Source organism: Episyrphus balteatus, chromosome 3, assembly GCF_945859705.1.
Source record: "Episyrphus balteatus chromosome 3, idEpiBalt1.1, whole genome shotgun sequence".
In the NCBI taxonomy this organism is placed as follows: Eukaryota; Metazoa; Arthropoda; class Insecta; order Diptera; family Syrphidae; genus Episyrphus; species Episyrphus balteatus.
The window spans coordinates 29,389,119-29,416,171 of NC_079136.1; the positions used below are offsets into that span (position 1 = coordinate 29,389,119).

Sequence of the window (27,053 nt, forward strand, 5' to 3'; positions counted from 1 at the left end):
ATAATGCATAAGTTTTTGTTTTAATCATTTTTAATTGCATAAAAAAAGCTATTTGACCATGGAGAGTCAAGTTCTATTCTACCCTTTTTTAAGAAATATACTTTCAGCTGCAAATTTGTATAATTTGACGCCAGATGATTTAATTATCCTTAATGTATGCTTTTGTTTACCTACACTCAAACCAAGTAAAACTTTTGGTAGGAGTTTATTTAATTATCGCAATAAAAAGCCTTTTCAGACACGTACGCCTTCGCGTTCAATCAACGTGATCTAAAGTTACTTTTTTTTAACATTTTTTTGAATTTCTTTATGTGTCACCTTTCCCAACCCTTATCATCATTTTCAATACATTTATACATACATATATCTACCCTCGAATGTGCAACATTAAAAATTTACTCAAACAAACGTGAGCATTAGTAGAAAGCAACCATACAATACGAATCTATGGAAACGTGCAATAGGGAAATCGGATATCATTTGATCGCATCACGTCCGGACTGTTCTCCAACTCTCAAATACATGCAGGAAGGTACACAAAAACTCAGTAGACATTATCTTTGATGTTAAATATAGATTCATCATGAAAACCAGGAGGGTTGTACATTATATAGAGTTGGCCATCAGACATGAAATCGAATGGCTCATAAAATTTTCCCTGGCCAGAGGGCTATTCCGGGTCCGCAGGGATATTAAGGAGAGAATGAGATAGTCATTCAGACAAACATATCTACTTACACATACGCAGACACGCATTCTACTGGAAGCTTTTGTTTAGATTGTTGTATTCTTTTTTCAGGAAGTTGATAGGAATCTTAATTAATTGTACCTACAAAAAGATGGTGAACTGAGATCTATCAATAGTGACAAATTATACAAAATAATCTTACGAATTGTTTATTTCACAAATGAAGTACGTATCAGGATCACATTAGGCAAATTAAATCTATGTTTAAACACTGATATGTATACCAAATGTTTGTTTGTTAATGTAAACTTTTGAATTACATCAAAGTAGGAAGTACTGGCACACTGCAAAGGTGTACAGTAGCGGTACGACTGTACCTTAAGACTTGCCAAGGGTTAACTCTAATTATACTATTTTATGTATTATATATTTTTTGTATTATTTTATTTAAAAAAAAAAATATTTTAATAAATAAGATAGGTGTAGGTATATCGTTTCCATGTTATAATAGGCACTATGTCTGAAACCCCTTCAATAACGATCTGGTACATCTATTAATATTATTATAAAATTTCTAATAGCAAGTACATAATCTTTTGTTTGAGAAAATGATCCAGAAAGGTCGCCTGAAAAAAAAAAATATTTTGTAAAAAAATGTTCCACATACGCCACAGTGAACCTTTAAAATTGATACAAAATCTTAGATTTAATGGTTCTTGCTCTTTTATAGATACAACGTTTTTTTTATTAAAAACGCTAAAAATAAAATGCACGACTGTGGGTGCCATGAAATAACGCCGAGCGAAATAATCCCGTATTTCCACATTTGGTGTTATTGCACATTGTCAAAGTGAAATAACGCCGAGTCCCAATAGAGAATGTTAGAAAAGTCAGAATAAAAGCAGACGAAGGGACTGCAGCAAACTGACTGCATAAAATAGAAATATTTCCTAAGCTCCACTTAGTAGGCCTTGGGTCCGGGAGTATAAGGAGACCAACTAAAATTGAAATAAACTGATAAATGACATCTCGTGCAACTTTCTTTTTGAGAATTTCAAGTCATAAACTTCTAATTTTAAAGAGTTTAAATAAAATAAAACTCAAATATTGCGTGATTTTAAAACTAAGAAAAATTTTCAAAAATATAAATTTTGGACTTTTAACAAAATTATTTTTTCTTTTTTTTGAAAAATTTATTTTTTTTAATGCGGGCGGAAATTTCTTGGAACCTTTTTGTTCAGTAAGTGGATTAATAATTTTTTCAGATTGGCATGAATACGAAATTTTTTTGTTGAAACATTTTTGAAAATTCTAATATACAAAAAATTATAAAAAAAACGGCTATTATAATTTTCGAAAAAAAAAATTTCTTTGTTATACGAGAAGTGTAATGGAATAATTTATTTAGAGGTTAAACAACTCAACACTTTTTTACATTTCTTTAAATTTAATGATAGAATAGAATTTAATACTAAAGTAACTAAAGCTCAAAAAAGGGCAATGAAAGGACACCGGGCCAAACAGCTCCAATTTTGATAATCTTGTTTTTCAAACGTCGCGGTCGGTTATCGGTAATTAAGAACACTTTAACCTCTAGGGGTTAAAAATTGAAAATTCAAACTTATTTTTTTTTTTTTTTTTTGTTCATATATGTATATCGTTATTTTCTCTCCATTCAATAGCCTTTTTTGTTTAAAGTTAAAAGCAAAAAGTTTGTCAAAGTTTAAGAGAAAATCAAGTATTTCAACACAAAAATTTGCATTTTCATCAAAAGAATTCAATAAAATTGAAGTATTAGTTTTTTTTAACTGTAACACATAGATTCAACTTTAACATTAAATTTATATTTGATTACAAAGAATTTAAAAAAACGCAATTTTTTTCTTCGTTCATTTTTTTTTTCAAAATTATTACCGAAAATAATAACATGATTTTTAGTTCTTCTCATTTGTGCTTACATTCAAAACCAATACAGTGTGGTTTCGATAAGGCCAAAGATATGCGTGTGTTGACTTAGCAAACTGAACTCAGCTGAAAACACTAGCTAATTTGAAAAAATGTTTTTTTTTTTTTTTAATTTTATTTTTAACTTTTACCACAAAACTTAAACAAAATGTGATGTTTTCTTCGTCATACTAACCAATATTTATGTACTCATGTCAAAAATTATTCTCACCCAATATAAACAACCCAACTGACAACAACTGTCTTTATTAAAACCACAACAAAAAAAACATGTTTTCTTTATGAAAAAGGCAAACAAAAACAAACTTCATTTCTCTCTGTTTGTAAAAGAAAGTTTAAGTAATGAGGAAAATTTTCCTCAAAGGAGTAAAACTTGTAAAAATATTATCACCCCCCTGGGGTTTTTTTTCTTGCAGGACTGCCAGACTGCCAAGTACCCAGTACCGTTTCTCCCTAAAATAATAGTCAACTACTAACGAACAGGAAAAAAAAACTCCCCAAATGAAGATACAACATCAAAAAGAAAAAGTTATTCGTTTTTGCCCACCATCACTACCACCCATGTAGGTAGAATACTTGGCCTCAAGACAAAGTTGAACCCTAAATAGAAAAGGTTTTTCAGAAAAAAAAAAGGGGTGGAACATGCGGCAAAAATACTATTTTTACGTTTATAAAGTCGACGTGTTTCTATGATGATTCCGTGTTTGCTTATTTTCGCTTATTTCCTTCCCATTCTTGGTGCCATCATCTAGACACAACCACCAAAATGGTATGAGATTTCCATATTTCATTGCCACTGGCAAACTTTTACATTTATATCCAATACTTTCGCCAAAGAACTAACTACCTTGTTTAAACGTGAAAATAAATTCACCAAAAAAAGGTATAACTCTGTTCAAGACAGCCGTGTCGTTGCGTCGTAAAAGCTTTAAGCAAAATTTTAAACCAAATATCACCAGCATTAAAATCTGCCTCCCTTGTTGTTGCCACAAAATTTACTCATCTAATGGTATAGAAGGCGGAGAATCCTGGAAGAATGGGTATAAGACCCGTTTATCTTTTGTTTTCGACACGACCGAGGGTTAGATAGATTGCCATTAGCATTATGTATCTCTCTTCTTTATCTACAACAGCATCAGTGTTTAGAGACGGCAGCACGGCCAGGCGAGGGTTATAGACTGTTGTGGAGGCCTTTTTCTGTCTAGCGCCATGTTAATTACTTAATTTGAATCTACTTTGGTGGTAACCTCTATCTATCTTGTCTTATATATAGCTTTAAACCAAAATAAGAAGGGTACCCCACATTTTTATAACTGACGTACAGTACGGTCATTCTAAAATTGCAGCCACGTGTCTTCTTTGTAAATTACCTCCGTTGTGTATTGTCCTTCATTACCCAAATCGGAAGTCTGAGAAACGAGTCGGTATAACCAAGAAGGAAATAAGAAGAGTGCAGAGGGTTAAAAAAGGATAATAAATTGCATTAAATTTGACATTATTGTTAAATTCGCTTTTATCATAAAACATCATAAAATATTATCTCCTGTAGGTAGTTTGAGAGGAGAATTGAATGACAAAAGGAGGCTAGATCTTTGGTCTTTTGTGTGTAATAACATACAAGTTGAAGGGATTCATATTGGATTTATAAAAAATAATATATAGACTCCAAGTGTACAGTCCTAAAAAGTGTCGACAACTTTCCAATAGCCATACTTTCCAATCCATGGCTATCTACCCTGACTAACGATTTTGGTTTAATAAAGCTTATTCATACGTCCAAATCAAAGTCCTTATGTTGCCAAAAAAAAGATAATACCAATAATACACTCACATGTATGAGTGTATGAATGAATTATTTGTTTAGACATTATTTGAGATCGAAGTCGAATTCAATTTATCATTATTAAATTTATATCCATTTGATTGATTGAATTTGGTTTCCCCCTACACACACACACGTGTTTGGTAAAAGTGGTGGTGGTAGATGATGTGTACCACAAAAATGTTACAATTTGTTAGAAAATCATTCAAGGAAGGAAGTAAGAAAAAAAAAAAAAGGAAAAAAAATATATTTCCTTCCTGTTTCCTGTCCTATTAGCACATTTACGCATAATTCAATTTCAATTCAATTCAATATTAAGGTGGGTGTATTTGTGAGATATGTATTCAAAAATGTATAAGATGTTTTTGTTAATAGAACAAAGGATACAGTACAAATATAAAAGATTGTTTGAGAATTTGATTTCTAGTAATTTGTTTGAAAATTTGGAGAATACAATATATATATATACAATATCCATAAATAAACATGCTTTTAATGCTTATTATATTAAGAATTGCTCGCGCTTATACGGACACATTGCTACTAAGAATAACTGCTAATAAGCTTCTAAAATTTTTGTTCTATAAAGTTTTACTCATGTTAACAATTGTTGTTTCTGTAAGGCTCTATACTAGCAAAATTTGTCTTCATAGGGCTGCCAAACGTCGTTTTACTTAAAGTAATTTCATTTAAATGAATTACGTAGTGACAAAACTTTTAACTTTTAAGAAAAATTCGAAAATTTGCTCACAAACTAATTGATTGTCTTAAAAACCAATAAAAAAAATTTTTTTATTTAAAAAAAAAGTCTTTTTTCATTAAGTTAATTAAGTTAATTAAATAAAAAAATCTTGAACAAATGAGAGTATGTTTTGAAAAATCATCTAACAAAAAACCAACATATCAAATTATGTTGGTAGATAGACCCTTTCTTTTGTTTTAAATGCAGTCTATTTGCAATAATAACACAATTATGCTATATTTTCATTAGTTCTCACTCCAGCACAAGCTTTGTGGTATCATTTGGTACACATTTTGCACTTAGCCCAACAATATTTTGGATTGGATCTAGAAAAAGTTTGCAGGTAGAAGGTGCAAATACAGTCTGCGAAGTTTTCTTCCTCAGAATCATCAATTACAGTATTATTTGGCACTTGTCGCTTAGCTTTTTGGAAGATTTAACGGTGAACTTCTTTTTTTCACATTTTTTAAGCTACCAGAGCTTCCAATTGTGACCATGGGCGGTCTTGCACCAGTCATATCATATCTGATGTTTTGAATTATTTTTTTTTAATTTATCTTTATGACTCCTTTTTTCGCAGAAAATACTTTAGAATATTCACTTTATATTATAAATAAATTAAAAGTTAAAAATTTTAATTTTCTGTGTTAAAAATACAACTGACTTTTCACATGAACTATAACAATTTGATGAAAAAATCACAAAATTTACTGAACTTGCTAAAACTTACAGACGTAATCGATCATACCAAAAGGCACCTATTTTATATTTCAAGTGTTGCAAGTTTTACTTTTTTTCATACAACACAGTACAAAAACTGTCTTGCACCCATTTAATTTTTTTAAGGGCAGCTTGTGAACAGCAATTAAGATTTTGGCAAAATTTGCTAAACTACAGTTTTTCAGAGCGTTGTTAAGGCGATCTTTGCAAACAAAATATAAATATTCAAAGCAAGATTCTGCTTTAGCTTATAAGGCAAAAAACATTTAAGAATGGCTGAAAATATACTGCCTGATTTCAGTGAATGGCTTGCTCTACAGAAGACAGGAATATTAAGTCCTTAAAGCGATTTCTTGTCCCCACGTTTTCAGGTGTTATTTCTTGTATCATTACTTATAACTAGACTAGACTTTTTCTTTTCAAATAAGAGCTACAGCTTAAGAGCAAGATATTAAATGCAGTCAGAGGCGGATTTACAAATTTTCAAGGTATAGGCTTTTCAGTTTTTGCCGCCCTTGCCTAGGATTCGTAAATAAAATCGAACTCGAGATAACAATTTTACATGACATTACGATGATGGAGAATGCCAAAAAAGTGCCGGCAATTCTGACTGTCTGTCCGTCTGTCTGTATATACATCGAGCTACAGCCTAAACGAGTGAAGTGGTTTTCTTCAAACTTGGTAGTTAGCAGTTTTTGGTGATTCCCTAGAGAGTAAATTGAAATTTCTTTTATGACCAAAACTAACGGTACTAACGGTACTGCCGTACAACAAAAATAGAAAAGTAAATTTTTTTCAAAAACGGCTCTAACGATTTTGATTAATTTTTTTTGTATAGTGTTATACATAAGAGCCAACGTTTGAAATAATAAAAATATTTTTTGTACCGTTATTAAAGGTACCTGTCATAGAACGGTTATTTGGTTTTAGAATATCTCGTACAAAATTAACCCGATTTCAACGAAAATTTTTATGTTAGATAAAAATAATACCTATTAAAATTTTATAAAATTTTCAAAAACGCATTTTTTGATTTTTTAAAAATATTACAATTTTTTTTTTTTTTGAAAACCTGTTGGTGAAAAATTTTTAAATTTCGTTTTTTTTTTGTGTAAATTAATTGGTTCTTCAAAATGGCATACCAATTTTTTTTTTTGAAAAATGTTAGAAATTTTTTATATACCTATAAAAAAATTATTTTTTTAAGAAAAGGCTCTAACGATTTTCGAATTTTTTGTCTAAAAATACGTTTTTATACAAGTAATAAAATGGTATACTTGGTTTTTTTGTAAAACATCATTTAAAACGGTGTTTAATTAATAATAAAAACAGATTTTTTTACACTACTTATGAAATTTCTTGGAAATACCAAATTTGAAATTTTTACTAATTTTCTTGAATAAAAAGCATTACCATTTGAGCTACTTTTAGCATAACAGCAAGTACAGGCGACCCCAGTCGTGCATTTTATTTTTTTTTTAGTTTATATCTCGCTTAGAAAGTGTACCTCTCATTACAAATTTTTCACGTTATAGCAAATTATTCGAAAACGGCTCTAACGATTTTGATTTAACTTTGCAGACGTAATCTCAAAAAAGTCAAATAAAAAAAATGTTCATTTTATAAATCATCAAATTTTTTTTTAATTTCTATAGAACCAGCTCTTAAAATCTACAAGTAAACTAGCATATAAAAGTGCTTTATTTCGTTCATTTTATTACAATGAGTTTGAGTTCCGCATTAAAATGATGGATTGCCCGAAAACCAGGAGTAAAATCACAATGTCGCGTCAGTAAAATCACGGGTTTCCCGGTAAACGGATCACTCCGAAAACATCCCGGATTACTTTGGAAAAATAACATAATCTCTACACTTAAAGAATAGGTCGCTGCTGTACGATTGTGATTTTTTTTTATTTTTTGCTAAAATCATCTTCTAATCACGTATTGCTTTGGTAAAATCTTCGGTAGCCGGAAAAAATATAAATCATGGAACGTGTCGTTTGAAGCACGGTTTGGCCACTTAAACCAATGGCAGGGTTAGTTCGGTTAAATTAACCATGTTTTTCCCAAGTAAAATCACCTCAACTTTTTAAATATGTAAAAGTACATATATGATAGCTTCATTAGTCCTTCTCATTCTCACGTGAAAACTTCTAAGGAACGTGATTATAATCACACGAAGGTTAAAATATGATTTGTTACGTGTTATTTTTTTAGCGTATTTTTTTTTTAGATTTTCATAAAAAAAAACAAAAACAATTGAATTCACGGTTTAAAATTACAAAAAAAAATCACAAAATTATATGTATAAACTAGCGTCCAGAGCGAGTCATTTTTTGTGAGTGTCATTTTACGTAATAGGTGTGAGTGTATAAAGCAATTATCGTGTCATAGGAAAGAAGGGCGAAGAGCGAAGTTGACTGCCAAGATTAATTTCTTATTTAAGAAAAATTGTAGCTCCCAGAGCAAGTCATTTTAGAATACAAACGACTTACGTAATATGGGGGATTTTCTCATGCAAAGTGTGGGCAAAAGGCGCAGATGCCGATTACTAGTTGAGGAGCGGCGAACTTGCTGTTTTAGTCTAGAATATGGAATGTGCAATGACTAATGGAAGAAAAAAGTCATTGGAAGATTTTTTACAGAATTCTATCTGCAAGGCACCAGAAAGTCGTCATGGAAAAATTTTTTTGACTTCTATGAGGTGAACAGATCGGTCCCCAAATTTGCCGCCCCTAAAATCTGCCACCCTAGGCTCCAGCCTACTTAGCCTTCTGGTAAATCCGCCTCTGAATGCAGTACTTTGAAGAATGAATCAATGGCCATATTTTTTTAGTCTACCACAAAGAAAGTCTGATTTAAACAAAAAATAGAAACAATCGACCGAACCGTGCTGTTAGATTTTGCAGTTGTAAGTGCCATCTTGATAGTTTCAAGTGGTTCGAAATTAATCAGCAATAAAATATTTGAAATGGACAATTTAAAATAGATTCTTGACTTATTTTGTTATGAATATTCTATCAAAGTGTTGACTTTTTATTGCATGTCTGCAATATAATACATCGCAGAAAGTTCAGAAGTACCTACGTTTATATTGAGTTGTTTATCAGAAAAATAAAATCTATTTCAATTAATTTACTACCCCAATTGTTGAGACAATAACTATATAAGTTTAATAATTAAACAGTTTTAAGGGTTTTATTTGTATAAATACATACCTTCTTGATATTCGAAATGAAATTATTTCAATAAAAACAAATCAAACAGAACAAATACAAAGTTCAAATAACTAAACCGTGGCGAATACAACGACCACCAACTTAAAATTTAATTCACAGGATGACAAATTCATATCAATGCAATGCAATATATCTTATCTTATCAAAGAAGCTAACAAAGCTTTTAAGAAGGATTTGTTAAGTTAAATAACCCTTCATCAATTAACTGGTCATTTTTGATTTAACTTCTAGTATAAATAACACAATTAATTTCCTGCATTCTATAGTTGTCAATTGTGTGTCGTTCTTTAAAAAAAAACATGAAATTTTACGGTCAGTAATTTTAGTTCTAACAAAAACATTCGAAAAACTTTGTAATACTCTGTTATTGCTTATTATTGTAGTTCTTGCAATCTTTGTCCTGATCATTGGACTTGTATCGGCTGGCAATATCCATGATGATGGTCAACCAGGATGCAAAACACCAGAGGAACTTGAAGTTGTGAATTACAGAAACCATTGGGATCCAACTAGATATTGGTCATGTACCCAGAAGGGTCAATCAGCTGTTTCTGTTCGATGCCCAGATGGTCAAGCATGGCTAGATAGTCAGAAAAAATGTGTCGATTGGGAAAATTGGAATTGGGAAGAACCAGTTCATCCTCCAAGCAAACCCTAAATATTGTCAAATTTAAGTGTTAATTTTTGCTTGATTTTGAAAAATAAAAACAAGTTTTTTTTTTAATTACATAATTTCAATTTTGACTTGTTTAGCCGGGAAGTTCGAAATGTGCAATGTTCCTAAACCATTATTCTTATCCATGAAAGTTTTTTTTTATAATTCTTGCAGTGCAGTGCATTCAAAGGGTCTTTAGACGGATTGTTTCCCAAATTTAGAATTGTTCCAGATTAAAGGAGATATCTGTCAAATTTCTCTTCCAAGAAAACAATTGGAAAAAAAAGATTTATAGACGAAGTTAATGCCGTTAACAATATTTGTGCGAATGAAAAAATTTAAAAAATTGGTTATACATATGTAAGCAAAGATAGAGCCATTAAAGAAACATAACACAAAAACTATGAACCCATAGAACTTAAAAATAAAGCAATAACGAAAAAAATGCCTCTAAGTTTTTCAAGAACCTATGGTTTTCTGCAGTCTGTGACTGGCTTAGAATCCTTCGATCCTCGAATGCTATCATTTAATATCTTTCGTGTCCTTGCAAATTGGTTTTATTTATTAAAACCCCTCTGTCTCTGTCTACTGTAAAAAGTTTGCCTGGTAACAAAGAAGGCAGTAAGGATTCTGCAACTGAAAACACATAGAAGAGATCGTTTTATTGCATATAACTAAACGACAAAAAAAATGGTTCCAACAACAACTCAATTGTTAAATAGTAATAAGTACATTAGAAGTTATGAGGAAACATACATACTCACATTCAAACAAACCGTTTGTTAAGCGCACTGAACGCTGTATATTGTCCAATCAATGAAGCTATAAAAACTTATCTTATCAAACAAGCTTACAATAGCTTAAAAAAGGAATTTTTTATTTAATCAAAGAAAAACATCGATTTGTGTTATCGATCAAGTACAAGGTGAACTTCTGGTATAAATAAAACCGTTGATTTCCTTATTTTCATAGTTCTCAATTGACTTGCGTTCTATAAAAAGATGAAATTTTACGGTTTGTAGTTCTAAATAATTAAAACGAAAAAGCTTTTTAGTTTATTGTGTAGTCTTTTTCTAGGTCTTGCAATCTTTGTCCTAATCGTTGGAATTTCAACGGCTGCGCATATTCATGATGATGGTGAACCAGGATGCAAAACACCAGAGGAACTAGAAGTTGTGAATTATAGAAACAATTGGGATCCCACCAGATATTGGGCATGTACACAGGATGGAGGACCAGCTGTTTCTTTAAAATGTCCACATGGTCAGGCTTGGCTTGATAGTCAGAAAAACTGTGTAGATTGGGAAAACTGGGACTGGGAGGAACCAACTCATCCACCAAGCAAACCTTAAAATTATGTTAAAATTTTTGTGCAAATTTTTTGGTTTTTTAAAATAAAAACAAGTTCAGCAGATCTTTGTAAATTGTATTAAAAGTCATTACACATCTAGCTTTTAATTATTCAAATGTTTCCTCTTTTTGAAGCAACTTTTTAAAAAACTAATTTATAATCAGTTCCCTTAAGAAATCATTTTTCTATTTGCACTCAAGGAAATTCTTATATCACTTATTTTGAACATTACTTTTAGGAACTATTCTTTATTTGTGCTTTAAGAAAACATGGAACACAGCAATATCCCACTTCTGACAACAATATACCCAAGTGTTGCAGTTTCCTTTCTTTCCATCTGCTTGAATTAAAAATAGAATTTTGTTTTTTTTTTTTCATTTGAATTTACAATCTCAGTGTATCCTTCAGTAAACACCCCTAACCCCCAGCAGAGCGGAATCTATCTGCAACCCTGAATATGAAACCCACTTTTATTTTTCTATTAAAATACAATTTCACCTTATATTTTTTTGCTCTAACACGATTCTTTCATATTGAATGTCTGAATGTTCAGACAAGGAGCAGGGATTTTCCCCGCAGAAAATAGCGAAAATCAAGTCTCCCGCTACGACGACAGCCAATCTTGCATGTTGTGTTAAAATGAAAGGATATTTCATTCAAAGACTATGTCTGCATTTGACTGACTTCATGTCGAGCTAAAGGAAAGAATTTTTCTCCTCCTTAATGACATTTTCAGAGAAATCTGTATTAAAATTTTTTCTATATAAGGATTTCCTGTTTCTTCAAAAAAAAAAAAAAAAACGTAAAATAGAATAGAATATATTTTATCGTAGGTAGTTGAAGTATAGTAGTTGCAGGATGATACAATAAACTGACATCCGGGATGTGATGAACAAACTTGTCTACACGAGACACCCCATTAAAGCTGACCTCAGATGGACGACGATGGACGTACCTATATAAAAATCGACCCTTCTTAATGCGGACATTCATTTCTATTTTGTGAATTGTGAGCAGGAAATTGTCTCTTCTTCCCATACAACACCGCCACCGTTAAGGATATGAAGGACAATAAATTCTTGAAATAAGGTAAATTGATGTTGAATTTGACTTAAAGGTTTGTATGCACACAATTTTTTTTTCAACAAAAACACTGGGAGAGATAATCCAGATAGAACTTTATTCTACATGCAACATGCAAGGATGTTGCTTTTCGTTTATCTAAGTGAAAATCCTTACAAAATTTATATTAAATAAAGAAATAAAAAAAAAAAAAAACGAAAGCATATCCTTTGTGCAATTTAAGTTTAGGTCTTCTGGAAGTACAATGCGGAAGAAAAGAAGAACACTTTTCCAGGAGGGAAAGATAATAATGAGAGATAATAAAAAGAGAAAATGGACAAATCGATAGGATGTTCGCTTCCGAGTCATGATTGCAGGTAGAAAAAGAAGGAATAAGTACACCAGTCTCTGAGAAATGGAAGAGTGTTAGTCTTTTCCTTTTTTATTTTATTTGTTCTTTTCTAAAAAACTTATTCAGGTTGTTCTTAAGTGTTATGTTCAACAAAAGAATTGTCGATATGCTGTTCCGGAAGAATAATGTCCTTTTCTTCCTTTCTTCCTTTTATATGTTTTGTGCTACTACTAGCTTAGAGTTTAACGTGAACAATTCGAGGGACTTTTTGAAAAAAGTATGGAAATGAAAGTGCTCGTAGTGATGGAAGAGAAAATAAAATGTGACAACAGCCTAATCTAATATTCTTGGGGGGGTATGAGTTTTTTTTTTAACTTTAAGACAATTGTACTTGAACTATTAAAAGATTCTCAAAATACAATTTCTTTCTACGACAATTTGCTCATCATTATACCTACTAATCTTACTAACCGTGTTTGTTTAGTTTTTGTTATTTAAAAAGTTAACAAAATTTACGAGGCTGAAGAAATATTTTTAAATTTTTTATTCTTATTAGTCTAAGAGCCGGTAGCAGATTTGCGGGAGAGGTAATCAATTCATATTAAAAACCACAACATACAAATACTTTTTTCAAGTGTAAAAATCATTGATTTTTTTGGTGTGCTATACATATAAGCACCTAGAAAAGCTACATGCTTAGCTTAGAAAAATCTATCCAAACATTTTTCAAAAGTAACAACAAAACAAATAAAAAGTGGTGTGAAGTAATTTCTTTTTCAGTACACGAATAGAACTTTTTAGTTTGTTTGTTAATTTGAAAAAAGTTTTTTTTTTAAGTAAAAACTCTAAGTCAAATAAATAGCATTTGAGGCGCAATGCAAACCTGTGGATTTAATTTTTCTTAATTATAAATTTAAAAAATCTCATTGTGGTGTATGTGTATTTTATTTTTTTGTGTGGTGAATAAAAACTAATTCTTCTATAATTTTTAAACTAAACGTAGGATAGCAAACAAACCACGGTTTTAAATGAACGATTTTTTCACAGGAAAAAAATCTCAATTTTTTCGGTTTCTTATATGAAAAAAAAGAGTGTGTGTACACATGTACACTCGACTGAAGTTATACTTCTCATTCAGTATACATATATAAATGAATTTCATTTGATTTTTTTAATTTCTATTATTAAATTAATTAATCCACACTTCGTTTTTTACATTTTTATCAAGTGAACAATAAATTAATTCTTTCATCCTCCTTGCGTCCATGTAGTTTTCAATTTAATCTGTGAACTTTACTCATGTTGTGCGGTTCAGAACGTCCTATATATGGTTAACGAAAGTAAATGATTGCGCATAAAATGTGCGATATGGTAATTTTATGAGAACTAGCCGACCCCGCACTCAAAATTCGAGTGCTAATTGTAACTTTTATTTATGCTCAAATAAGCACACTATATAAATCACTTTATTAACTACTAAGAATATGCAACACTTAATTTTATTCGAAATTCGAGAATGTCTTCGAAGGTTCTCGTCTTTACTTTTAGAAGTTTCTACTTCCAGAAGGGAGAGGGCGTGGTTCAGAACATTTGTTTTTGTTTTTTTTCCTCAATTTTAATTTATTGTTTTTATCTATTTCGGTAAAAAAAAAAAATAAATAATGTTTACATTCTGCACATCTAGATAAAATTTTCTATCTTTCGGTATATAATTTATGCCCCTTCGGTTTTTGTGGGCCGCGTATTTTGTACCACAAAATAAGTGTTTGCCGTTTTATTATATGATTCTACGACAATTTGCTCATCATTATACCTACTAATCTTACTAACCGTGTTTGTTTAGTTTTTGTTATTTAAAAAGTTAACAAAATTTACGAGGCTGAAGAAATATTTTTAAATTTTTTATTCTTATTAGTCTAAGAGCCGGTAGCAGATTTGCGGGAGAGGTAATCAATTCATATTAAAAACCACAACATACAAATACTTTTTTCAAGTGTAAAAATCATTGATTTTTTTGGTGTGCTATACATATAAGCACCTAGAAAAGCTACATGCTTAGCTTAGAAAAATCTATCCAAACATTTTTCAAAAGTAACAACAAAACAAATAAAAAGTGGTGTGAAGTAATTTCTTTTTCAGTACACGAATAGAACTTTTTAGTTTGTTTGTTAATTTGAAAAAAGTTTTTTTTTTAAGTAAAAACTCTAAGTCAAATAAATAGCATTTGAGGCGCAATGCAAACCTGTGGATTTAATTTTTCTTAATTATAAATTTAAAAAATCTCATTGTGGTGTATGTGTATTTTATTTTTTTGTGTGGTGAATAAAAACTAATTCTTCTATAATTTTTAAACTAAACGTAGGATAGCAAACAAACCACGGTTTTAAATGAACGATTTTTTCACAGGAAAAAAATCTCAATTTTTTCGGTTTCTTATATGAAAAAAAAGAGTGTGTGTACACATGTACACTCGACTGAAGTTATACTTCTCATTCAGTATACATATATAAATGAATTTCATTTGATTTTTTTAATTTCTATTATTAAATTAATTAATCCACACTTCGTTTTTTACATTTTTATCAAGTGAACAATAAATTAATTCTTTCATCCTCCTTGCGTCCATGTAGTTTTCAATTTAATCTGTGAACTTTACTCATGTTGTGCGGTTCAGAACGTCCTATATATGGTTAACGAAAGTAAATGATTGCGCATAAAATGTGCGATATGGTAATTTTATGAGAACTAGCCGACCCCGCACTCAAAATTCGAGTGCTAATTGTAACTTTTATTTATGCTCAAATAAGCACACTATATAAATCACTTTATTAACTACTAAGAATATGCAACACTTAATTTTATTCGAAATTCGAGAATGTCTTCGAAGGTTCTCGTCTTTACTTTTAGAAGTTTCTACTTCCAGAAGGGAGAGGGCGTGGTTCAGAACATTTGTTTTTGTTTTTTTTCCTCAATTTTAATTTATTGTTTTTATCTATTTCGGTAAAAAAAAAAAATAAATAATGTTTACATTCTGCACATCTAGATAAAATTTTCTATCTTTCGGTATATAATTTATGCCCCTTCGGTTTTTGTGGGCCGCGTATTTTGTACCACAAAATAAGTGTTTGCCGTTTTATTATATGATGATGATGATTGTGTGTGCTTCAGCACTAGTAGTAGCAATATGGAACTTGCAGGGTTGCTACAAAGCTCAAAAGTGAGCTGAGCTCAGCTCGCAGCTCAGCTCAAATTTTGAGCTAGCTCACTTTTGAGATATGTACCATAGCTCAGCTCATTTGAGCTGAGCTGAAAGTGAGCTGAGCTGATGGTTGAGCTGAGCTGTTGGGTGAGCTAAGGTAAAGTGAGCTGAGCTGAGCTGTGATGGGTGAGAGGATACATTGATTTTTATTTGGAAAGTATAATGAAATATGAAGATATTTTAAACTTTTATATAACACCATAGCTTAAGATGTTTGGTTCTAGTTATTAATGGAATTATTTTAACACATAGATATTTTTGTAAATAAGACAGATAATTTTTCGTGATCTTTTCTCTTGGTGTTTTTGATAGTAAATATATTTCTATTTTTTTAGTAAAATATTTCTTTTTTTATCATAAAAAAAATTTCGGTACAATCCGGTTTTTCGACTTTTTTCAAAATTCCGAGAAAATCGCGTTTGAAAGTTGGGGTAAAATTTTTTTTCGAAAAATCCCCGAATCTTTAAACGCTCCTGGAAGCTAAACCACTTTAGAGCAATTTTTGGGAGTGATGCCAAATGATAGCTTGTGTCATGGGCCTACGCTTTGCACATTATCAGATTTTTAAACAATCGCCTTCCATGTTAAACCACCACATCATGCCTTTTTTTTTCAGAATCGCGCCTATTTTTTTTTTACTTTTAAGTTCTCCCGGTTTGAGAACGCGTGGACCTAGAGGGATGAAAATTGTACCCAAATGTAGGTTAGAGTCCCCGCTACCTTTTGGCATCAATGTTTTTTTTTTTCATTTTCTTCAAAATTCCGCGATATAGGCGTTGGAAGTTGGGGGCGTGAAAAAAACTTCTGGGAGCTGAACGCTATGATCTAGAGACAGGGGAGTGGTGCCATATGAAAGCTTATATTCTCAGCTACCCGATAGTGGTATAATCCGGTTTTTCGATTTTTTCAAAATTCCGAGAAAATCGCGTTTGAAAGTTGGGGTAAAATTTTTTTTCGCAAAATCCCCGAATCTTTGAACGCTCCTGGAAGCTAAACCGCTTGAGAGCAATTTTTGGGAGTGATACCCAATGATAGCTTGTGTCATGGGCCTACGCTTTGCACATTCTCAGATTTTTAAAAAATCATCTTCCATGTTAAACCGCCACATCATACCTATTTTTTCAGAATCGGACTTAACTTTTTTTTACCTTTAAGTTCACCCGGTTTGAGAACGCGTGGACCTACAGGAATGGGAGTTGTACCCAAATGTAGGTTAGAGTCCCCGCTATCTTTTGGCATCAAAAATTTTATTTTCATTTTCTTCAAAATTCCGCGATATAGGCGTTGGAACGCTTTGATCTAGAGACAGGGGAGTGGTGCCATATGAAAGCTTATATTCTCAGCTACCCGATAGTGGTATAATCCGGTTTTTCGATTTTTTTCAAAATTCCGAGAAAATCGCGTTTGAAAGTTGGGGTAAAATTTTTTTTCGAAAAATCCCCGAATCTTTGAACGCTCCTGGAAGCTAAACCGCTTGAGAGCAATTTTTGGGAGTGATACCCAATGATAGCTTGTGTCATGGGCCTACGCTTTGCACATTCTCAGATTTTTAAAAAATCATCTTCCATGTTAAACCGCCACATCATACCTATTTTTTCAGAATCGGGCTTAACTTTTTTTTTACCTTTAAGTTCACCCGGTTTGAGAACGCGTGCACCTACAGGGATGGGAGTTGTACCCAAATGTAGGTTAGAGTCCTCGCTACCTTTTGGCATCAAAAAATTTTTTTTCATTTTTTTCAAAATTCCGAGATATAGGCGTTGGAAGTTGGGGCGCTCACTTTCAGCTCAGCTCAAATGAGCTAAGCTATGGTACCTAGCTCAAATTTGAGCTGAGCTGTGAGCTGAGCTGAAATGTGAGCTTTTTGCAACCCTGGCAACTTGCCACATGGAAATTACCACATGCAACTTGTCACATGCAACTTCCCACATGCAACTTGCCACACGCAACTTGCCACACGCAACTTGCCACATGCAACTTGCCACACGCAACTTGCCACATACAACTTGCCACATGCAACTTGCCACATACGACTTGCCACATGAAACTTGCCACATGAAACATGTAACTTGCAACGTGTTGTGTGTTTTATGTTTGCCGTACTGCGGCGTACTGCATTTTTAAATACTAAAGTACTGCCTACTGTAAAGGTGAAACGACAGCCCTGCTACCCAGGGTGATCGCGTCATAATCCCTTTGACATTCTTGTCAAAAAGTAAATTTTCATACCCACCCTCCCATAAGAAGTATAACTTCAAAAAAGTTTTTTGTTGTATCTTTTGAAAAAAAAAAGTGGAATAAAGAAAAAAAAGTTGGGCTATCCTGGGCTAACGTTGGGCAAACGACCCACAGTGCAAAATCAAAAGTTTTTACACTGAATAAAAGAATATTATTTTTTTTTGTGATTTTTGAGGTGAAAAAAATAATTCCGTTACAATTTTAGAACTAAGGGAGGGCTTTTGAAACCAAAACATTTGGTTCCAGTGACTTTTTTCGTTATCTTCTGTCGGGAAAATGCAATTGAAGTGAGAAAAGTCAAGAAAATTTAAATGCATTTTATAGGCAGACGAACTCGTTTAAACTTTCACAAATTATATTTTTTGGTACTAGGGATTAGGGATGTTGCGAATATTCGCATCCGAAAATGCGAAACTTCCGCATGATTTGGAACATCCGCATCCGCAATAATCAATGCGGATGCAAAGAAGATGCGACAAGAAAGAAGTTGTGTGGATCCAGCGAATGGCGCGTATTAGTGGGAGTCACACCGAGTAATACGTCTGTTACTGATTTTTTAGGCAAAACACAGAAAAAATGCAAAAGTCTTAAAAATAGTCCGTTTTCACTAGAGCCTTTATAATACAGTAAAATAAGGAGAAAAAAGGGGTAAATCTCGGAATGAATGTTAGTAGACATTTTTTTTGCTCAATATCTTCCTTTTGCCATTCTATAACATATCTCAAAAGTCTAGAAAAATCTCATGTCCGCTTGTCGCGATTTCAAGGTCAAATCGCGAAATGGAGATTTTCAAAATTAGCAAAAATAGGCTATGGTATTATATAGACATATGATACATGATTTTAAGGTATTTTTTAATGCTGATTCCAAAAAATTAAAATCTGCACCTTATTTTCAAACCAAGAAAATTAGGACTTGCGGACAAGAGATATTTTTAGAATATCCAAACAAAGATTAAAATCAAAAAATTAGCCTATTTGCACTTATTCCTAAGATTAACAAGAATCTTCTTTAGTGCATATCCTAAAATTTGCCCCTCCATCAAAAAATACCATTATTTCGTAGGTATATATATTTTTTGTAATGGATTGTTTTGATTTTTAATAATGATGGATTCTAAAATCTTCATGCAAAATTTGGTTCATCTACCATTACTTTTAAGGGTTTTTCGGCAGTAAGTTTGCAACTGTTATAATAATATGAGTTGACATATGACCTAATTTGCGAAATTATAAAATTTGGGGTGAAAACAGGCTGTTAATAAAGATCTTTCTTTCCGTTCAAAAAAAAAATTGCCAGTAAAGAACTTAACGACAATTTCTACCCACTCCACAAGCCAGTCTTCCTAGGGAACAATTATTTAGTAGTGGGGCTTAATTAACCAACCTCTGTGTAACCGACTTGATGCAGAGAAGTTAGCGATATTACTTTTTATTAAGTCTAATGCACCTATTTTTAATTTCTCATTAAATACCAATAAAAAAAATGTAAATTATAACTGTATCATTATTTTAATTCATTTATATTAATTTTGTATACAGGGTGTCCCAAAAGTAGTGGATCAAACGAAATATGCTGATAGGCCTACTTAAGGGCTCTCAGAATTTGGTGACTTGGTCATCCCAAATCCTTACGGTTTTCGATTTAATGCAATTGTTGTGAAATTTCGAAAAATCCCTACTTTGCAACAATATTTTGCTTCCTGCGCCCACTATTAATTTTTGTTTTTTCAAATTCTTTTACAAAAACATTGCCAAATAATAAGGAACTATTAATTTATCAAAATATTTTTTATTCTATACGCCATTTCGCTGCAAATTAACTAACAGTTTAAAGTTTTATAAAAAATCAATTTCTAACTTTTATTTGAGAGCAACACCGCAAAAAAAATTTGTACGGTGTGCGAATGGTTTATTATTTTAAAAAGTTGCCCTGTTATTGTTGTTTTCAAAAAAGTATAAACATTTCCAAAGTTGCAGTTAGATCGCTAAATATTACAATTTGAAATCAACAAAACAGGATTTTTCAGAACAAAAAACAACCAAAAATAAACACATTTTCTCGAACTGTTATTTGTTAATTTTTTTTTTAACAAAAGCGTCTATTTTTGTTTGTATTTTTTCTTTGAAAAACCCTGTTTTGTTGAATTCAAATTGTAATATTTAGCGATCTAACTTCAAATTTGGAAACTTTTATAATTCTTTGAAAACTACAATAACAGGGCAACTTTTTAAAATAATAAACCATCCGCACACCGTACAAATTTTTTTTGCGGTGTTGCTCTCAAATAAAAGTTAGAAATTGATTTTTTATCAAACTTGAGTCTGTTAGTTAATTTGCAGCGAAATGGTGTAAGGAATAAAAAATATTTTGATTAAATAATTGTTCCTAATTATTTGGCAATGTTTTTGTAAAAGAATTAAAAAAAAAAACAAAAATCAATGATGGGCGCAGGAAGCAAAATACTGTTGCAAAGTAGGGATTTTTCGAAATTTCACAAGAATTGCATTAAATCGAAAACCGTAAGGATTTGGAATGAACAAGTTACCAAATTCTGAGAGCCTTTAAGTAGGCCTATCAGCATATTTCATTTGATCCATTACTTTTGGAACACCCTGTATAATATCTTTAACATCCGCATCCGCATCTGCAGATGTTAACTTTTAAAAATCCGCATCTGCATCCGCGGATGTGAAAAAATCCACATCCGCAACATCCCTAGAAAAACTTCACTGTTTTTGCATTTTTTCTCAGAATCGGGTGACTTATATTTTTGTTTCCGCTTGAGATGAACCTTCTTGTTGCCCAGCTCTCGGTCTATATTTGAAAGGACCAAAGATTCACACTTTGTTTAATTTTTGAGGTCAAGTGTTTTTTAAATTCGATTAGGGTTTGTCACAATCGAGACCAAAGTTGTAATTTACATTATTTGGACGTTGACTAAATGCACTGTGGCGTATACGTGCTTTATTTTATTTTTATTATTTTAACCATATATGCAAGATAGGGTGGTCCAAAAAATATTTTTTTCGATATTTGGTCAGGTCACACGCTAAATTTCCACTTATCTAATATTTCCACTTATCTATAACAGCAATTGACAGACGGTTTTCTATCAACGATTGGCCAAATTTTTTTTATAAAATCATCCAAACGTATAAACAAACAATTTTCACTCGATAGAAATTTGACAAGTAGGTAGCAGCTTATTGGTTGCTAGTTAATGAAATTTGACAGTTCAGCGAATATTGAAAGATCTTTCAATCGTCTGCACCAGCAGTAGATTCTGAATTTTTAGGTTTATTTTTATAGCATTTGCAGTCCTATCCGGAGAATGCTAGGTTTCATCGACAAAAATCTATCCAGTGATCACGTTAACAACATAGAGTTTACCTGTGCTAAGGAAATCCAGGACATTCTCATTGATTTGATTCAATATTTAAAGTGAGAATTTAGATGGAACTAACCGATGGAACTTGCACTAGATATTTTCCAAAATCCACCACAAACAAAAACTACAAATTTGTTTAAAGATTTGTATTTATTTCCAGCCAAAAAATTAAACTTTTTAAGGTTTGCTTGGGGGTGCAACAAGTTCTTCCCAATTCCAATCTATCCATTCGACACATTTCTTTTGACTATCAAGCCATGCATGTTCATCTGGGCATCGAACAGAAACAGCTGCTACTCCCCTTTGTTTACATGACCAATATCTGGTTGGATCCCAAAGATTTCTATAATTTACAACTTCCAGCTCAATTGCCTCCTTACATCCTGGTTGGCCATCATCATTAATATTGACAGCAGATGTTAGTCCAATAATAAGGACTGCAAGGATTGCAGCAACTAAACAACAACAAAAAAAGTTCCACCTTAGATCGGCAAGATTTAAAAATAACTATACTAACCAAAAAATTTCATTTTCTGAAACGAAAGACAATTGAAAACTATGGAATGTAGGAAATCAAATGTTTTATTTATACTATCAGCTTAAATCAACAGCGACAGCGATCAGCTAATCAATAAGACATGTTTTGATTTATCAACACCCTCTTATTGTCCAGGGTGCGCTTATGTGTGATAAGATAAAATTGATAGCTACAATGCATTACACATGTTAAAATGACATCTTGTAAATAAAATATCAAGTGGTTGGAATTAGTTAACGGATTGGTTGTGTAAATATTGGGTTTGTTTTTGTTGTTTTCTTGGAATACTTTTATTCCAAGTATCGAAATGTATGCGACTTCCCTAAACAAAACCACTTTAAACTGTTTTGAATTAAACTTAGTTGCAATAATAGTTTCTAATAATAGATTTATTTTTTTTTTATTTTTTTATTAGATTTTTTTTTTTCCTTGTGAGAATTTAATGAAACAAAAACATTTAGACTTCGAATGAATTCTCACTTTTAAGCGACTGGTAATGACCTTCAAATATAGAACTATTAAACTTGTCTTCAGGTGTTTTTTGACAAACTATGAGCTTACAATTTTCTACAAAGATTTTGGATAGGTCGTGTTTAATCATCAAGCCCTTTGTCCAACAATGATAACACCGGAATTATGTAGTTAACTTCACCAAACAAACTGTTAAAGTACGCAGATTTGAAAATTTTCAACGTAATTTTCTGAATGGAAATTTAAGTAGACGAGTAAAACGAGTTATGGAGATATTTCTTGCCTTACTTTCCAGTCAGTACAGTACATTTACAGTACATTTAGTACAGGTTCATAAATAGTACCTACATTAAAATCAACAAATAAAAAAAATTGTTACCCTCTTGAAACTTGACAAAAAGTTTGCTTTTGGGATAGTAACCAAGGATCGAAAAAGTCTATACAAATAATTTGGTTGAAACGGTGTGTTCTTTTCCAATCATGATTCATTTTGTTTTTAGTTTCGATGACAAATTAAAGTTAATACTTAAGTTCTTAGACGTTTTACACAATCCATTAGCTTTTTGGGACCGATTACAGATTTTACTGACTCTTCGAAAAAAAACACTCTTTCATTCAATTTTTTTGTGAAAACTTTGTATCCAGCAAATTTCATTATTGTTGCCCATGAATTTTGTTTTCATTAAAAAAAAACACCCTTTTAACTATGATATTTTTGAAGATACTTTAGATTCTTGTTTCCAATCTTAAAAGTAACATAATTGCTGAATTTTATTGGGATACCACTTCTATCATTAAGTTTTCCAATAAACCCACATTTTCTCTACATCTAAAAAAACACCCTTTCACATGATTATCATGCGAAAGGCAACATTTTTAATAAATATCGTAAGGGTACCTTTTATACCATTGATTTTATGGGACTTCGGTATTGCGGATTTTCTTTGTTCCACAAAATAAACCCTTTCACCTAAAATATTTTTTAAGACTGCTTGATTCTTGATTTCACCCGTTAATTCAAGATATTCAAGATTTTGTAGACTCTTTAGATTCTAAGTTCTAATAAAAAAGAATTCTTTTTCACCAAATTAAATTAATAAAATTTATGTCAGCTGTTATGATACCTTTTTTTTTATATACTTTTTTAATCCTTGGTTCATATCTCAAAACCAAACTTTTTGGCAAGTTTCATAAGGGTACCATCTTTTTTAATGCCTTCTTTACCTGTACTAATTGGAAGGATTTTTTTTACCGCTAATCTGTCAGAGACGCAAAAATTGACTAAATATCTAGTTCCTTACTATTCTGAACCTGCCCAATGAGTCTCATATTTTTAATTTACCAATTATTTTTAAGCCTGTAAGCAATCTTAAAATCGGTTTTATTTTTCAACTTATTTCTTGTCAATTCATTACAATAATAAAATTGGACCTTGCTATAGCAATATCGAATGTTCAAGAAATGAATACACCTCCCCTAATGGTTGCTATACCACCACTCTTCAAATGGAGCGCACAAAATGTTTGATATTCAAATATATATAAAAATGGAAATGATAAATTAGAGAGGATGGAAAAAATAATTGAAAAATCTCCCGTCGCGCCTCACCATTATAAAAAAGGGCATGTGAATAAAATATCCATCATGTTCAGCGAACAGAAAACACACCTTCGTTTCTTCATCATTTCCTCTTGCTATAGCTATTGCACATTGACTTTGCTATCCAAACAAAGACAAAACACACAGAAACGGGAGCAATTTTCCATTTGAAACGGCACGTGGCGCTTTTAATTTTAACCTACCTATCGAGACCAACAACACAACCAGTCTCATCGACCACCGACCTGTTCGTTTAATCATTTAATTCGGCATCGAACAATATTCTATCGTCGTTTTCATATTCTCCAATAGTCCTCCCCTTTTCATCATCATACCATAACCGAACCCCAATTAACAATAGAAAACGTGCAAAACTACCGCCCAGAAATATAATAACATGCGGTTTTTTCTTTGCATTTCATTTTTATAGTCGCTTGTAGGGTAAAAACTGGTATGTGTGTACCCCCACCCAGAATAATATGGTTGTACATGTTTTTGTTTGAAGGTTTAACGAGGCCAATATTGACCCGAAACCTGGGATCTATGTTAAGCCCTATAGAATTATAACACTTTTTGTAACGAGCCTTGAAAAAGGGACACAATAATTTCTAAGCTTTTTCATTCAGAACTTGGGGGGTTGCGCCCACGAAGAAGGTATATACCAACGCCAACGCAACGGTAAGGTTCGAGAAACCCAAGTACATGAATACAATGTGTAATGAAAATCCAACGAACAAAAAAATAAGGTGAAAAAGGGGTTTGACGTTTGAAATACGAAATGTTCTTTCTTAATCAGCAGAGAAGACCTTTTTACTTTGGAAATATTTAGGTACTTTTACTAAAGACATTGTAAAGGACCTTTAAAAAATTTTTGAGCTGAGTCGCAGATTTGATTCGGAAACTTGAATTGGCAGGTTAAGGGCGAAGAGTTTTGAATTGTTAGAATACACACAAATAACTCTACCTGTAGAAAGGAACATTTTTGTTTCAGGCAGATTTGAAAAGCTGAGGATAAGAATTTAACTGATTTTTAAGTATTTGAGTATGTTTGTTCACTCATAACTTCTAAACTAAGTATCACAATTTGACAAATTAGGTACCATTGAAAGCGTCTTGATTGTCCACTGATTACAAGTTATGTAACTTTTTTTAGTTTGGCACCTTCTGGTAAAAAAAACTTGTAAAATATCCTGGTTCCAGTTTTTGAACTAATTTTTTTTAGCTAAATTCTGTTGAGGTTAGGATTTGACAAAGTATTTGCTGAGTTATTGTACATTTGTACATACAAAAAAAATTTGTATTTCATGAGTATTCTATCAACAGGATACCATATCAGAGAAAGAAACATAAACTATAACCAGCGTACAAGCAATACGCTTCCAACGATACCTCATTTGTTAAATTATGATTATTAGTTCAGAAGTTAAGTGGGAATATATGTACATGTTCACATGCTTTCCCACCTTTGAGAATTGATGTATTTCAGTAAGTGGAAAGAATAATTCATAAAATCTTTTTATGTAAAAAGTTTCATGAGGCAAGGTGTCATATAATAATATGCCCTCAACATAACCAAAACTTTTATAAAAAGCAAGAACGTGCGACTAAGTTGTACACTTTCTTAAATGAAAACTTAGTATTTCTTTACACGCTTGTCGTGCGTAATTCCATATTTCCATCTACCACAAGGTTTTCCGGTAGTTATTCTTTATATATAATTCTATGACTAGATGTGAACATAATATTAAAAGTTCCAAAAACAAAAAATGGGGTGCTAAAAGATCTAGGACAGTTTTTTCTTTTCCGTGTTTTTTTTGCCTTTAGAGACCTTATACATTTTCTTTTGGTCTATCATTAGAAGATATGTGAACAAGGATATTCGAAGCTCTTTGCTATATATAAATTCTCATATGTGAGTTGGATTTCAAAGGACACAACATAATGAAATTTTATAAATGGGAAGAAACTTTTTAATTGGTATATGTGTGGAAGTTTTATACTTATAGACTTAGGAGTTTTATATTGAAGTAAATTATATTTGTGAATTCTTGAGTGAATTCTGGCGGTTAGATTAGGGAAAAGGCAGTGGGCTTAGTTTTATAGAAGTTTTTTTTTTTAGATTATTTATATTCATGACATATCACGTTATGTTATAAAAAATATTAAAACTTTCAACATTTTATGTTGAAGGTTACAAGGAAGTGTGTTGTCAAGTGTTATATCTGCGTTTGTTGTTGTATAAAACTTAATTACATACAATGTAGTTGTAGGTTATGAAATTTTGACAAAAGTGAGAAGGATAAGAAAGGATGGTAGGAGTTTCAATTTATTTAAACTGTTACTATAGTTCATGAACTTTTAAAGCCTTAGCTTATAAATTTTCAATTACTTTGAAATTCGTCAAAGAACAGATAATTACAAAGAGGTTAAGTTTAAAAACCGATTATATAATTTTTTTCATTTGATTTTTTAGTACAAAAAGTTACACATACGTCACAGTGACCCTTTTAGATAAATGGGCAAACAACCAAATAACATGTCCGACTGAGTTAATAATGCAAACAGTAGACCATTATATGCGCAATTCCATGTTAAAAAATTTATTGATTGATGTGATATCGTCTTATAAATCGATGAACAAAGCGGTTTTTATAAGTGGGGAAATTTTTTTACAGAAACTTAAGTTAACATTTTTTTTTTCTAAGTCCTTAATTTTCGAAATATGAATTTATGAAAAACATCCATTTTTTAAGGGTTTTTTTTCAAAAATCGGTAAAAAATAAAAATATATTTACGTGTTTTTGAAACCTTGAAAAAATCTCAAACTTATAGGACTTTTATGTGAGATTTATTTATGTGTGCTAAAATGTGGAATTATAAAATGATTTTTACCGAAAATGAAAAAAAAAAATATTTTTTTACCAAAATTTGTTCTCCGTTTTCAACCGTTTTTTATTGA

The 27,053-nt window shown here is 31.5% G+C and overlaps 3 protein-coding genes across 3 annotated transcripts; 2 read left to right on the plus strand and 1 right to left on the minus strand.

The window, feature by feature from the left end:
• The first annotated feature begins 9,357 nt into the window (after positions 1-9,357).
• LOC129917237 (uncharacterized) lies at positions 9,358-9,902 on the plus strand. The gene is made up of 2 exons (XM_055997656.1): positions 9,358-9,490; positions 9,562-9,902. Exons 1-2 carry the CDS (start codon positions 9,478-9,480, stop codon positions 9,834-9,836), a joined length of 288 nt encoding a protein of 95 aa, XP_055853631.1. The 5' UTR covers positions 9,358-9,477; the 3' UTR covers positions 9,837-9,902.
• An 812-nt stretch (positions 9,903-10,714) lies between these two features.
• On the plus strand, positions 10,715-11,272 carry LOC129917238 (uncharacterized). Its single transcript, XM_055997657.1, has 2 exons — positions 10,715-10,847; positions 10,911-11,272. Exons 1-2 carry the CDS (start codon positions 10,835-10,837, stop codon positions 11,183-11,185), a joined length of 288 nt encoding a protein of 95 aa, XP_055853632.1. The 5' UTR covers positions 10,715-10,834; the 3' UTR covers positions 11,186-11,272.
• Positions 11,273-21,617: 10,345 nt separating this feature from the next.
• On the minus strand, positions 21,618-22,134 carry LOC129917236 (uncharacterized). The gene is made up of 2 exons (XM_055997655.1): positions 22,004-22,134; positions 21,618-21,941 (listed from the first exon to the last, which is right to left on the minus strand). The coding sequence occupies exons 1-2, from the start codon at positions 22,014-22,016 to the stop codon at positions 21,664-21,666; spliced, it is 291 nt and encodes a 96-aa protein (XP_055853630.1). The 5' UTR covers positions 22,017-22,134; the 3' UTR covers positions 21,618-21,663.
• Between the last annotated feature and the right edge of the window lie 4,919 nt (positions 22,135-27,053).